At 40.2% G+C, this 13,120-nt stretch overlaps 1 protein-coding gene across 1 annotated transcript in view; it reads left to right on the forward strand.

Moving 5' to 3' along the window:
* Noc1 (Nucleolar complex protein 1) overlaps nt 1–13,120 on the forward strand; it is a 32,707-nt gene that overhangs the window by 16,021 nt on the left and 3,566 nt on the right. Inside the window, exons 9-17 of the mRNA XM_088270507.1 lie at nt 1,725–1,915; nt 3,542–3,779; nt 4,363–4,615; nt 5,100–5,344; nt 6,287–6,422; nt 7,162–7,438; nt 9,183–9,304; nt 10,959–11,141; nt 12,747–12,860. Of these exons, the coding sequence (XP_088126633.1) occupies nt 1,725–1,915; nt 3,542–3,779; nt 4,363–4,615; nt 5,100–5,344; nt 6,287–6,422; nt 7,162–7,438; nt 9,183–9,304; nt 10,959–11,141; nt 12,747–12,860 (1,759 nt within the window). The remainder of the gene's footprint in view (nt 1–1,724; nt 1,916–3,541; nt 3,780–4,362; nt 4,616–5,099; nt 5,345–6,286; nt 6,423–7,161; nt 7,439–9,182; nt 9,305–10,958; nt 11,142–12,746; nt 12,861–13,120) is intronic.

Consider the following 13,120-nt stretch of genomic DNA (forward strand, 5'->3'; position numbering starts at 1 on the left):
CACTTATATTTATTTTACCCCCCCTGGGAATCGAACCCGGGACCTCCTGAATGGCATCTGAGCGTGCTGACCATTACACGACGGAGGTGGGCAAATACACAATATAATAATAATAATAAAACCCTTATCCGCACCCCAATGGTGCATAGGGCACTGCGTCATATAAACGCAGTGTTATCTTGATCGTTTACACATGAAGGAAAGGTGATCAGCCCTCCGCTTCAGGTACCAGTCCAGGGTAATATTAAATAAATATGACAGTGAAAAAATCACTTGTATTTATTTTACCCCCCTTGGGAATCGAACCCGGGACCTCCAGAACGGCAGCTGAGCGTGCTGACCATTACACTACGGAGGTGGGCAAACATAATACATATTTTTTTGTTCTTAGTAAATATTCTTTTTAAATTGATAGTTTAAATTAAACATGGATATAGTGATATACGAAATTGTGTGAATTATTTCCAGTACGTAGGGTAGAAAAACTGGCTAATTGGTGTTAGGTCATTTACGTTAGGCAGCGATAAGCCGACTAATCGGCTTTTGGTACTTGATGTGTTAACAAATAGAAGAAATAGAATAAACAAATAGAATAAATAGAATAAACAAATAGAATAAATGGTGCTTTTAACAGAGTGATTGGGAATAAGAATATGTCCATGGAAGCCAAGCTAGCGGTTCACAACGGCGTGCTAGTACCGACACTAATGTATGGAAGCGAAACATGGAACTGGCAAAGGAAGGATGAAAGCAGAGTGAACGCTGTTGAAATGCGCTCCCTCAGACGAATGTGTGGAAAATCATTTTATGACAGAATTAAAAACGACGATATAAGAAAGGAATGTAAGGCTGAACGAGGAATAATTGAAAAGATTAGGAAGAGCTCTTTGCGGTGGTATGGACATGTGGAGCGAATGGATAGCGAGAGAATGACTAAGAAAATATATGTGGCGAATGTGAGAGGGAAAACAGAACGTGGACGACCGAAAAAGACTTGGCACGATCAGATCAATCAGAACCTAAAATCTGGCGGTGTCAAAAGTCTGCGTAATCGGAGGGCATGTATGACTAGATGTATGGATGTGAAGGAGGCGAGGAGTGTATGTCAGGACAGAAGAGTGTGGCGTTCCATCCTCTCTGCCTACCCCTGCGGGGAAACGGTGTGATGGTAGTAGTAGTAGTAGTAGTATGTGTTAACAAAAAGATTGATAGATAATATTTATAAAAAATAAAACATTAAATATGTAATTCCTTCTTTTCTGACTTTGGAATGAGGCCGGCGCAGAAGGTAAAAATACCCTTCCCGTCCTTAAGCATCAATCCACCCAACGGGTAGGAATACCTTTCCCGTCCTTAGTGTGTAAACACGTTGACTGCCACCATTTTATCATTTTCTTTTGGAAATGCAAAAACAACACTTTCTGCCCTGCAGCGCGTAAATATTAGGTTAAAAATATGCCGCTTTTGCTGGGATATATGTAGTACATTTTCTGGGCATTCCGAAAACATGCACAACAGAAAATTGACAATTTTTGATGTATGACGTTCTTGAAAGGAGTGAGCGATGTGGATGTTTGATAATGTCTTAATGAGACGAAACGCGTCACGTATTAACATATACAAAAATAAATGTAGAATTCAAATCCAATAAACCTTAATTTTGGATATATCACCCAATAATTTACATATTTGATGATGACTGTGCGGTGTGTCGGTGCGGACAGGGCGAGGTGGACTCGCGGCTGATGAGCGGCATCCTGACGGGCGTGCGGCGCTGCCGGCCCTTCCTGGGCGAGGGCGCGGCGCAGGCGCTGCAGGAGCACGCGCACCCGCTGCACCGCCTCGTGCACCTGGCCGGCTTCGCCGTCTCCTTGCAGGCGCTCGCGCTGCTCCACCAGATGGGCCCCACCGACAGGTGAGACGCCATCCCGTATTGCGGCTTGCTATATAGCGGTTTCTTCTAACCCTCATCCGCACCCCAATGGTGCATAGGGCACTGCACCGTATAGAAGCAGTGCTATCTTGATCGTTAAATACACAAAGGAAAGGTGATCAGCCTTCCGCTTCAGGTACCAGTCCAGTGTCATATTAAATAAATATTAGACTGAGAATCACTAATATTTATTTTGACCCTCTTGGGAATTGAACCCGGGACCTCCAGCATGGTAGCCTAGCGCGCTAGCCACTACACTATGGAGGCGGACAAAAATATAACGGTTACAGAGCTTTAATGAAGTTACCCCGACACTGCGCGCGAGTGGTATGCTTGCCACAGCACGCTTACATTGGGATGGCCTGTTAACCGGATCCACGCGGCTCGCATAACCGTATGTGTTTTCACAAAACATGCCCCATACGCGGCTGACATAAGCGTATGCGTTTTTACTTTGCTCCAAGTTTTCAACCTCAGTTCAACTTGGAGGGATTTTTTAATGGTGTGGAACTTTGGATAAAATAATACGTCAATCCTTGGCCTTATGACATCTGTTGAAATATCTGACTAATAATTTGTAACATCACAAGGATAAATAAAAGAACAGATCCCTGATTTTTCTTGCGGTCGGTAATTAGTCCGCGCCATAATCATGCCCTATATCTGTCTCACTCTCGACTCTACACATCGCCAGTGGGTAAGAGTGACACACAATGCGTGCTTTGATTTATTTATGTTACGATCTAATTTGTTTATATCACGATATATTTCAAGAATAATGTGACACAAGTGTATTATAGATTACCAAAAAGGCACAATGAATCCCATTGAACGTTTTTGTTTAGGAAAATGAATTGTTTCTTGTCTAAATACATGATAAAAGTAATAATTTAAAAAACGGCGAATACCGCCGTGCACGGGCGTCTCTTGGGAACAAAGTTAACGCGGTTAAAAGGTTAACGCACCGAGTGGGAGGCTTCCGGGAGAGGCTGATGAAGAGCTCATCATAAAGCGGCTTGTGGAGCACAGATGGGGGCTGGACATGTGGCGGCACTGGAGCACAGTGCTGCCGCGCGTTAAGCCAGCGAGCTAATCTTCATCTCCAAATTTTCTTTTTTTTTCTTTCACCGTTTCTTTATGACAAGGTTCTTGTTGAAACCGGTAGGTTGAATTGTATTAATAAAAAGTGCTTGTAACAAAGTTATTTCATTTTATAATTAATTATTAAACCATATCCGCTCCCTAGGTGGAGAATATGGAGTCCACAAACTGTCTCCAGGCTTTTCTGTCGCCTGCCAGCTCCCTTACATCCTCCCAAGTCAAATCCGCGTCCCGAAGATCTGACGAGAACTGCCGTGATGCCTTGTAAAAGAGGCAAGCTTGATTAAGGCTCTCAGGAGGCATGCGGAGTACATGGCCAAGCCAACTGAATCCCCTTTTCTTGACGACAGTTGTGACCAAGATTTGCTGCGTCTTACGCCTTATCTCTTCATTTTATAAAGTACACAAAAACTTACATTGTGACAATTGTTTCGCCTAGTTATGGCATTTTCTCCAAGCTTGTATATTCCGGAACGTCACTTTTTATCTCTCTCTCTCCCTGTCCAGGTATTACTGCGCGCTGTACAAGCAGCTGTGCCACCCGGAGGCACTGAGCTGCACGCTGCCGGCCATGCTGCTGGGGCTGGTGTACCGGTCCGTGCGGACGGACACGTGCGTGCCCAGGGCGCAGGCCTTCCTCAAGCGCCTGCTGCAGCTGGCCACCTGCGCCGACGCGGGCCGCGCCGCCGCGCTGCTGCTCGTGGCCGCCAGGCTGGCGCGCGCGCACGCCCTGCCCAGGGCACAGGTGGGACCGCCTCTTCTTCTTCTGCTTTGTGTAGACCAACACAGATTTTTGACATTCGTTAGAAAATGCCATAACAAGGCGAAACAATTGTCACAATATTAATTTTTTAGGTGTTTTTGTTAATAAAATACAACTTAGTAGACTCAAAAAATCTGTGTTTGATTTAAAAATTAATACACAAAAAAAACTACAGATGTTTTTATCGACAGGTGAATCAATTGATGTTTTATCAGAATCATCATGCTGGAAGTCCCAGATTCGATTACCAGAAGATCAAAATATGCTCTTATTATTTTTCATTCAAACCCTTATCCGCATCCCAATGATGCATAGGGCACTGCATCATATAAACGCAGTGTTATCTTGATCGTAAACATATGAAGAAAAGGCGATCAGCCCTCCGCTTCAGGTACCAGTCCAGGGTAATATTGAATAAATATTACAGTGAAAAAATCACTTATATTTATTTGACCCCCCCTGGGAATCGAACCCGGGACCTCCAGAACGGTAGCCGAGCGTGCTGACCATTACACTACGGAGGCGGACAAAATACTCTTATTATACCGATATTTTAATTTTCCAGGTGATAGATGAAGAAAAACCTGTTGTCGAAGCAATTTCAGACACAAATGGAATCGGAGAAGTTCACCCAGTCGCTGATGTGGTTCAGAATGGCGATGGGAAAAGCAGAAAGAAGAAGAAAAATGATAAATCCGACGATGCAGATGGGGAAGAAAGCGACCAGGAAGAGAGCAAAGAAGTCAAAGTCGCGGAAGAGCCGTCCGCGAAACCCAAGCTGGACTGGTGGATCGGGGACAAGTTGGATCTGCTCAACGGTTAGATTGTTTTACATTACATTTAGACATCTCAACATAAATAAAGAAGAATTTATTAGTCTGGGTGTTTAATGGGCTTATGGCCCGTCATAGTCACGGTAAAAATGGCTCCGAAGTGGAGAAAGCCCAGATTTGTAAAAGAAGAATTTGAACAATTTTTTATTTTAATTCTTCTAACCCTGATCCGCACCCGATGGTGCATAGGGCACTGCATCACATGAATAATGTCATATTTATGTGCTTTTAAAAGTAAATTCAACTTTAAGTTTAGTAGCGGGTATTTTATTCAGGCTAAAAGCATTAAATAACAGGGATTCTATATTATTTTGGCAGTATACCCACGATATATTTATTGTGACTTTTACTTACTTTACTTCAGCCTTCTTGTGTCTAGTATCGAACAAAGGCCTGCCTCTTGGACTTCCACAGTTTTCTGTTGGTAATTGTCACGCTATGCCCTCAGCTGTCACTATGCCCTTTCCAGACGACGACGATGAGGTCTACCACGACATACCGCTGGAAGAGGACGAGCCCGACCACAAGAAGAAGCTCCTGAACCTGTCCAGGAGGAAGCAGCAGTCCTCGGGCGGCTGGGTGCACGCCGTCGGGGCGCCGGCGCAGGCGGCCGCGGAGCAGCCCGGCGGGCCGGAGGGCGACTACGCCCAGAGGACGCCCGGCAAGGAGAAGGAGCTGGAGATACTCATCAAGAAGAGCAGGAACGCGGGAAAGGTGGGGTTCACAAATGTGGAGGTCCTCACCAAAACGCTACATTTCTATTATAAATGATTTAAAGTAATCAGGAATCCTAGCGTGTAATATTTAATGAATTCATATTGGTTTAACACAGGATTGGTCATGTTTTTTGTTGAGCGTGACTCTCTTCCAGTGCAGGTCCGCCACTATCCTAATGCCATCGGACCATCTTGTCTGCGGCCTACCCACGCTTCTAGGCCTCCAGTCAAGCACCTGTCTTTGGTCCACTAATCCACCAGTCTGATGATGTCGGTAACGACAAAACCCGGTCGCTGGTCAAATAAAAATAAAGTGGAAAAGCCAAAAATATTGGTTTTAATCTAATAATATATTAAAATGCAATTCCATCACGAAGTGTCAGTGAATAATATAACTAACTAACTAACTAACTAACCATCACGCCGCTTCCCCGCAGGGGTAGGCAGAGAGAATAGAGCGCCACACCACTCTGTCCTTGCAAACATTCTTCGCCTCTTCCACGTTCATGCATCTCCTCATACATACCCGCCGATTGTTACGACTCCTAACCTGACCACTTTCAAGTATTTGGCATACCTGATCGTGCCATGTTTTTCTCGGTCTTCCTCTGCTTCTTTTCCCGCTAACATTCGCCTCATAAATTTGTTTTACCGTTCTTTCCTCACTCATTCGTTCTACATGTCCAAACCATCTCAACGCACCTTTCTTAATTTTATCGATAATGCTTATCTCAGCTTTGCATTCCTTCCTTATTTCACTATTCGTACATCTATCATACATCGTTTTGTCGCACATTCTTCTGAGAGATCGCATTTCGACTGCATTCAGTCTACTTTCATCCTTCTTTTGCCAACTCCATGTTTCACTTCCATACATTAGAGTTGGAACCAGGATAATATAAATCTATTTATTTAATGGTAATATTGATTTCTGTTTCAGGAGGTCAACCAGTATATGCCACTCAATAGAAACCCGATGTATTGCGGTGCAGAGCACTCGGTGGCAACAGAATTGCTCCTACTCAAAAACCACTTCCATCCGACCGTCAGGCTGTTCTCTGACAAGCTCCTGCAAGGTGGGTCTAGTGGTCCTTTTCAGAGCCCCTCAAAATTTTAAATGAGGATCACTTGTAATTCTTTTGCGATGAGTACAAATTGACTGCGCATCCGACCGTCACGCGGTTCTCTGATAAGTTCTTGCAAAGTAGATTAGTGGACCTTTTAAAGGCCGTTGAAAATGTGAAATAAAGATCACTTTTATTAACACTTTCGTGTCGGGCACAGATTGATCACGCCCCTCCAACCGTCAGACTGTTTTCTAACAAGCTCGTGTAAAGTGAGTTAGTGGTCATTTTCAGGGCCCTTCAAAATTTTAAATATCACTTGTAACACTTTTGCAACAGGTACAAATTGACCGTCCATCCAACTGTTTTCTGTTTTCTGACAAACTCTTGCAAAGTAGATTAGTGGACCTTTTAAGGGCCATTCTAAATGTGAAATGAAGATCACTTTTGAGACGGGTATAAATTAACTGCCCCCCCAATCGTCAGACTGTTTTCTGACAAGCTCTTGCAAAGTGGGTTAGTGGACCTTTTAAGGGACCATTCAAACTTCGAAATAAAGATCTATTTTACTAACTACAAGCTGACCGACCATCAGGCTGTTCTCTGATAAGCTCCTGCAAAGTGGATTAGTAGACCTTTTAAGGGCCATTCAAAATGTGAAATGAAAATCACTTTTAACATTTAAACAAGTAAAAGGCACCTTATTTTTCCAAGATGATTTGACAATTTCCCAATTTTTTTTAATATCCAGGTGCCATAATCCAGTACAATGGAGATCCTCTAAAGGACTTTTCGATTGCTCGGTTCCTGGACCGCTTCGCATTCAAGAACCCTAAGAAGGACCCTTCAAAGACCAATCAGGCTGAGGGGGCCGAGGCGGGTCCTAAGACGACGAAAGGCTCCCATCCCAAGTTTGCCGTGCGCAAAAACTACGTTCCGACCGGCATCAAGACCCTGCCGGTCAACTCGGCCGCATATCTCAACGAGGATTCCAAGCATATTCCCGTAGATGAGAGGTTCTTGTACGAGTAAGTGTCATGCACTATTTTTTTTATCATTTCCCGTACTGATCATTAAAAAATTACTCGTAATCCGAAGCAAGGTTCCAAAAGACCTCAGTTCATATTTGTATGGAAATCGTAGTACGCAGCATAGTCATAAATGGTTATCTGTTGGAAATCTACTAGAACGCGCAGCCAAGCGCCGACCGACAATGGAATAATACCCAATATGGTATATCAGTTTTTAAAACTAATTCATTTTATCAAGGTTACCAATGGGAGAGCTTGGAGGCAGTTTGTGGACTTCATATGCTCCCCATAGGGAGCAGATATGGATTGACGAATATGTCCAAATATATTCCTCATATTATATCCGTAAAAAAAAAAAAAAAAAAAAAAAAAAAAAAAAAAAAAAAAAAAAAAAATGTCCGCCTCCGTGGTGTAATGGTCAGCGTGTTTAGCTACCGTGCTGGAGGTCCCGGGTTCGATTCCCAGGAGGGGTGAAAATAAATATTAGTGATTTTACACTGTAATATTTATTTAATATTACCCTGGACTGGTTCCTGAAGCGCAAGAGTGATCACCTTGCCTTCATGTAAGTAATGATCAAGATAACACTGCGTCAATTCGATGCAGTGCCCTATGCACCAATGGGTGCGGATAAGGGTTATAAGTAATAATAAGTATATCCGTAAACCTGAAGCGCCGGATTGATCGCCCTGCTTTTTTGTAATCACGATCGAGTTAAAATCGCGTCATTTCTATGTGGTTCCCTATGCATTTGGGTGTGGAAAAGGGATAGAAAGAGGATTATCCGGTATCCGGTTGAATTCGCCTGAATACCAGATAGTACAGAATATCCATTTCATATCTACCTAGGACCATACGTGAATTACAATCGAGTTAACGGGTTGATTAAATGTGGTGCTCTATGCACCACTTGGGTCGCAATAGCAGGAGTATAATTTACTAACCGATATCTGGCCGGATTGTGGTCAATATCAGCTCAAATACCGGCCACTATTTACTCAAATACCGGCTACTATTTACCCAAATACCGGATAGTGACTGAATATATGTTTAATCTCTACCTTGAATTATAGTTGATTAATTTAATCATTGATTAGATGTGGTACCCTATGCACCACTTGGATCGCAATAACAGGAGAATAATTGGGTGTCCTATATCCGGTCGGATAGTTGCCAGTATCCGGTCAAACACCAGATACTGTTTACCCAAATAATATGGCGTTGATTCAATGTGGTGTCCTATGCAGCACCGATAGTTACCTAAGACAGCGTCGGCATAGATTGTTTCAGATTCCTATACACAGGACCAACCTGGCGATGGTTATGCCTGTAGGAAGAGCTACCGCTATGTTGCACAATATCACATTGGATATTGATCTGTTCCATGTGTCCGAAGGAGTTTTCCGAAGCGAGATTCTTCTACACATTTAACAAGAGTCTTCTTGTGTAATTTTTAATTTGTTTTTTTAATGTATATGCCTTAAATGTTTGTTTGTAATGTATATATTAATTATTGAATAAATTGAATTGAATTGAATTGAATTGAATTGAATTGAATTGAATTGAATTGAATTGAATTTAGTCGCAATATCAGCAGAACAATTTAGTAATTAATTTGGCCGAATACCGGATACAATTCTCCCGAATACCGGATAGTAACTTAATATCTTTTTCATCACTACTGAGGACCATAGACCACAGTTGTTTAAATTAGGGTAATGTGTTCGTGTTTTTGTTCCAGTTACTTCCAGATGCGTAGACAGCAAAAGGGCGATGAGTCGGACGCGGAATCCGACACAGGGTCAGTGGACAGCGTTGAGTTTGAGAAGTATTTGGACAGTTTTGCCGGAAAACCAAAAAATGGTAACATATCTTAGTTTACAATATTTCGAGTGTGTCCCGTTACTTGTTCACAAAATGGCATTTTCTGGCGTTTCTCATGTGTGTGATTATAATCCAGGATTCGGACCTCACATACTAATATGAGAGTTTCTGCTTAGTAAAAAGCTTCTTTACATCTCACCAATAGATGTCTCTAGTGAAGTTCTAGCGATTTCTCACATACTAATATGAGAGTTTCTGCTCAATAAAAAGCTTCTTTTCATCTCACCAATAGATGTCTCTGGGGGAGTTCTAGTGATTCAAGAGCAATGTTTCAAAATTGGTTCATATATATATATAGAACTACCAAGAATTTGAGTGGTGTGGTTGTCAATCATGGGTAGAATTAGTGAATGTTACACGTGTGTAAAGTGATCACTTAAACCAGCTTATGTCGGTTTTAAGCCCCGTAAACGCCCGACTTCCATATTCTTCTTCATCTTTGATAAGATGTAAAAAAAATAATATGAAAAATACTCCTATAATTGGAGATAATCCAGATTTGTGAACAAGTATTTGGACACACTCAAAATGTTACCTTTAATATTTTTATCATGTCGTACCATGCATCGTTTTGCCGCACATTCGTCTGAGAGATGATTTCGTGATGATCTGATGAGATGTAAAGTGAAAAAAATAATATTGAAAAAAATGTATACCCACACACAGGCCATGCCTTGGTCCAACGGACAACTGCGGAGTCCAAGAGGGAGGGGTTTGTTCCATACTGGACACAAGAAGATGGCTGAAGTAAGTCAGTAAATAAAATCAGGATCAGGTTCAGTGCTGCAGAACAGCGTTTATTATTTAATATAATTTTGTACTTAAGTTATACATATTATATATATATATATATATATATATATATATATATATATATATATATATATATATATATATACATATATGTATATATATATATGTCCGCCTCCGTAGTGTAATGGTCAGCACGCTCGGCTACCGTTCTGGAGGTCCCGGGTTCGATTCCCAAGGGGGATAAAATAAATATAAGTGATTTTTTCACTGTCATATTTATTCAATACCACCCTGGACTGGTACCTGAAGCGGAGGGCTGATCACCTTTCCTTCATGTGTAAACGATCAAGATAACACTGCGTTTATGTGACGCAGTGCCCTATGCACCATTGGGGTGCGGATAAGGGTTTTATTATTATTATATATATATATATATATATATATATATATATATATATATATATATATATATATATATATATATATATATATATATATATATATATATATATATATATATATATATATATATATATATATTTTTATTTTTTTTTATTTTTTTTTTTTATTTTTTATTTTTTTTATTGGAAACTGTCTATCCTCGCTAGGTATTTGGAGATACCTGTTCTGAGGTAGGCAGGGTATGCTTATTCTTTTTATAGTACAGCTTTATATATTTTTAATGATAATATAAAAGTGGTAAGACTGAAATAATATGAAATAATTATTATAAAATGAAAGCAAATAGAGAGTTTGACTAAAAGAAAAGTAAAATCCAAAGGAGTAATATTATAAAATTAGAAAATAGGATTATATAATTATAAAACACTGACTGTGAATGAGCTTCAAACATTCATTGGCGTATTACGGGACGTTTCAGACGCGGAGGACTCTGACGCAGACGGTGCTGAAGAGGAGATGGACTTCATGAAGGAGATGGTGGCGCACTCTCGCCAGGAGTCCGGCAAGAAGAAGAAGACTGGCGGAGCGGAGGAGCAGCTCTCCGAGCCCTCCGAGGATGAGGACGGCAGCGACGGAGACATCAGCATGCCCAGCGACATGGGTGAGTACCATCTAAAAGATGAACATTTATCTTGGGTTTCCACCTATTTGATAATATTTTTTTAATTTTTTTAGTTAGCTTATGTTACATTTAATACCAACTGTTATTTATACTTAATTTACATCATATATACGAGGGCCGACCCAAAAGTAACAATAAAAAGTAAATTTTACACACTTAATTAAATGATTTTTTTTTGAAAATTTACACACTTATGTACCATGTTATGAGCCGAAAAATAAAAAAAAATAGGTTAAAAACGGTAATGTTTATAAGTTTTTTTGTCGTTTTAGTCTCCCGATTTTTACGTTTCAGCGATTTTTTAAAAACAACTTTTTTTTAAAATAAAAATAAATAAAAATTATTAAAAACCTTTACTGACCCTCAAAATACTGTCCATTACACGCAATGCACTTGTTCCAGCGTTTTTCCCACTGCCCAAAACAAGTAAAAAACTCTGAAATACTGATTGATTTCAAAGCTTTGAGTGACTCTTCTTGAACTTCTTGAATTGTTTGAAATCTCCTTCCATTCAATTGCCTTTTCATCCTAGGAAAAAGAAAAAAATCACAAGGAGCAAGATCTGGAGAGTAAGGAGGATGCTCTAAAAGCTTGAATTTGCAGTTTGCATTTGAAGCAGTTTCAGTGTTTCTTGAGGTGATTTGCCTAGCAGGAAGCAGAATTTAATGTTTGCGCGCTGTTCCATTTGTTTACGTCAAAATTTCGCCGAAACGTAAAAATCGGGAGACTAAAAACGTCAAAAAAACTTCCAAACATTACCGTTTTTAACCAATTTTTTTTTATTTTTCGGCTCATAACATGGTACATAAGTGTGTAAATTTTCAAAAAAAAATCATTTAATTAAGTGTGTAAAATTTAGTTTTTATTGCTACTTTTGGGTCGGCCCTCGTATATTTACATCTCTTTACAGTAAACAAAACATTTATTTGTGAATTCTTTCAGAATCTTTTCATTCTTCATACATTCAGGCATCTCATCATACATTTTCAAACTGTTATACATAAAATAATTTTGCGACTCGGTTTTTTTTTTTAATGTCTTGTTTTATTCTTATTTCTAGTAATATGTTCATGAAAATTTTTGTTTAAATCTATTTTATCTCTAAAAAATTTGGGTAATTTATTGTTTAAAAAATATTTATAAAGCCATACATAGTCCCTGAAGCGCAGGAGTGATCATCTTGCCTTCATGTAAGTGAAAATCTAGATAACTCTGCATCAATACGATGTAGTGCCCTATGCACCTTTGGGTGCGGATAAGGTTTAGAAGACGAAGATAGTAAAGTAAAATGTATTCGCGTTTTTGTTTTATAATAATTATTTGTCCGCCTCCGTGGTGTAATGGTCAGCACACTCGGCTACCGTACCGGAGGTCCCGGGTTCGATTCCCATGGGACGTCAAAGACATAAAAGTGATTTTTCACTATTACCCTGGATTGGTACCTGAAGCGGAGGGCTGATCACCTTTCCTCCATGTGTTAACGGGTCAAGATAACACTGAGTTTCTGCATCAGCTTCTAACCAAGACGCTAGATGCAGGATGTGTTTGGTAGACGTTTGATTTGCAACGTTACCCTCTTTCCAGATGACGAAGACGAGTTTGGCGACGATTCGGACCTGGAATTCTCAGGAGAGGACGAAGAGGAAGCGGCTTTAGAAGGAAAGACCAAGAAAGGGAAGAAGAAATCCACCAAGAAAGGTGATTCATTCACTTTTTATAAGTCACAGGAATTTTGCCATCAGTATTTAAATATTGCATATCGCAGGCGTACAGGAGACAGTGACCAACTAACAAAACGTAAAATGTTCAGGAGGGTCATTTAAGTCACTTTTGCTTGGCAAGAAAATAAACACCAATGCAGTTAGTCATTTTTAACAAGTCAGTATATTATACGTTCAAGTTTAAAATCCTTTGTGATTTTTTCAGGGCAATATTAAGCTAGTAAGATATCAAATAGT

The sequence above is a fragment of the Brachycentrus maculatus genome, unplaced genomic scaffold (genome assembly GCF_059751285.1).
Source record: "Brachycentrus maculatus isolate JH-2025_06_01 unplaced genomic scaffold, ASM5975128v1 h1tg000387l, whole genome shotgun sequence".
NCBI classification, from domain to species: Eukaryota; Metazoa; Arthropoda; class Insecta; order Trichoptera; family Brachycentridae; genus Brachycentrus; species Brachycentrus maculatus.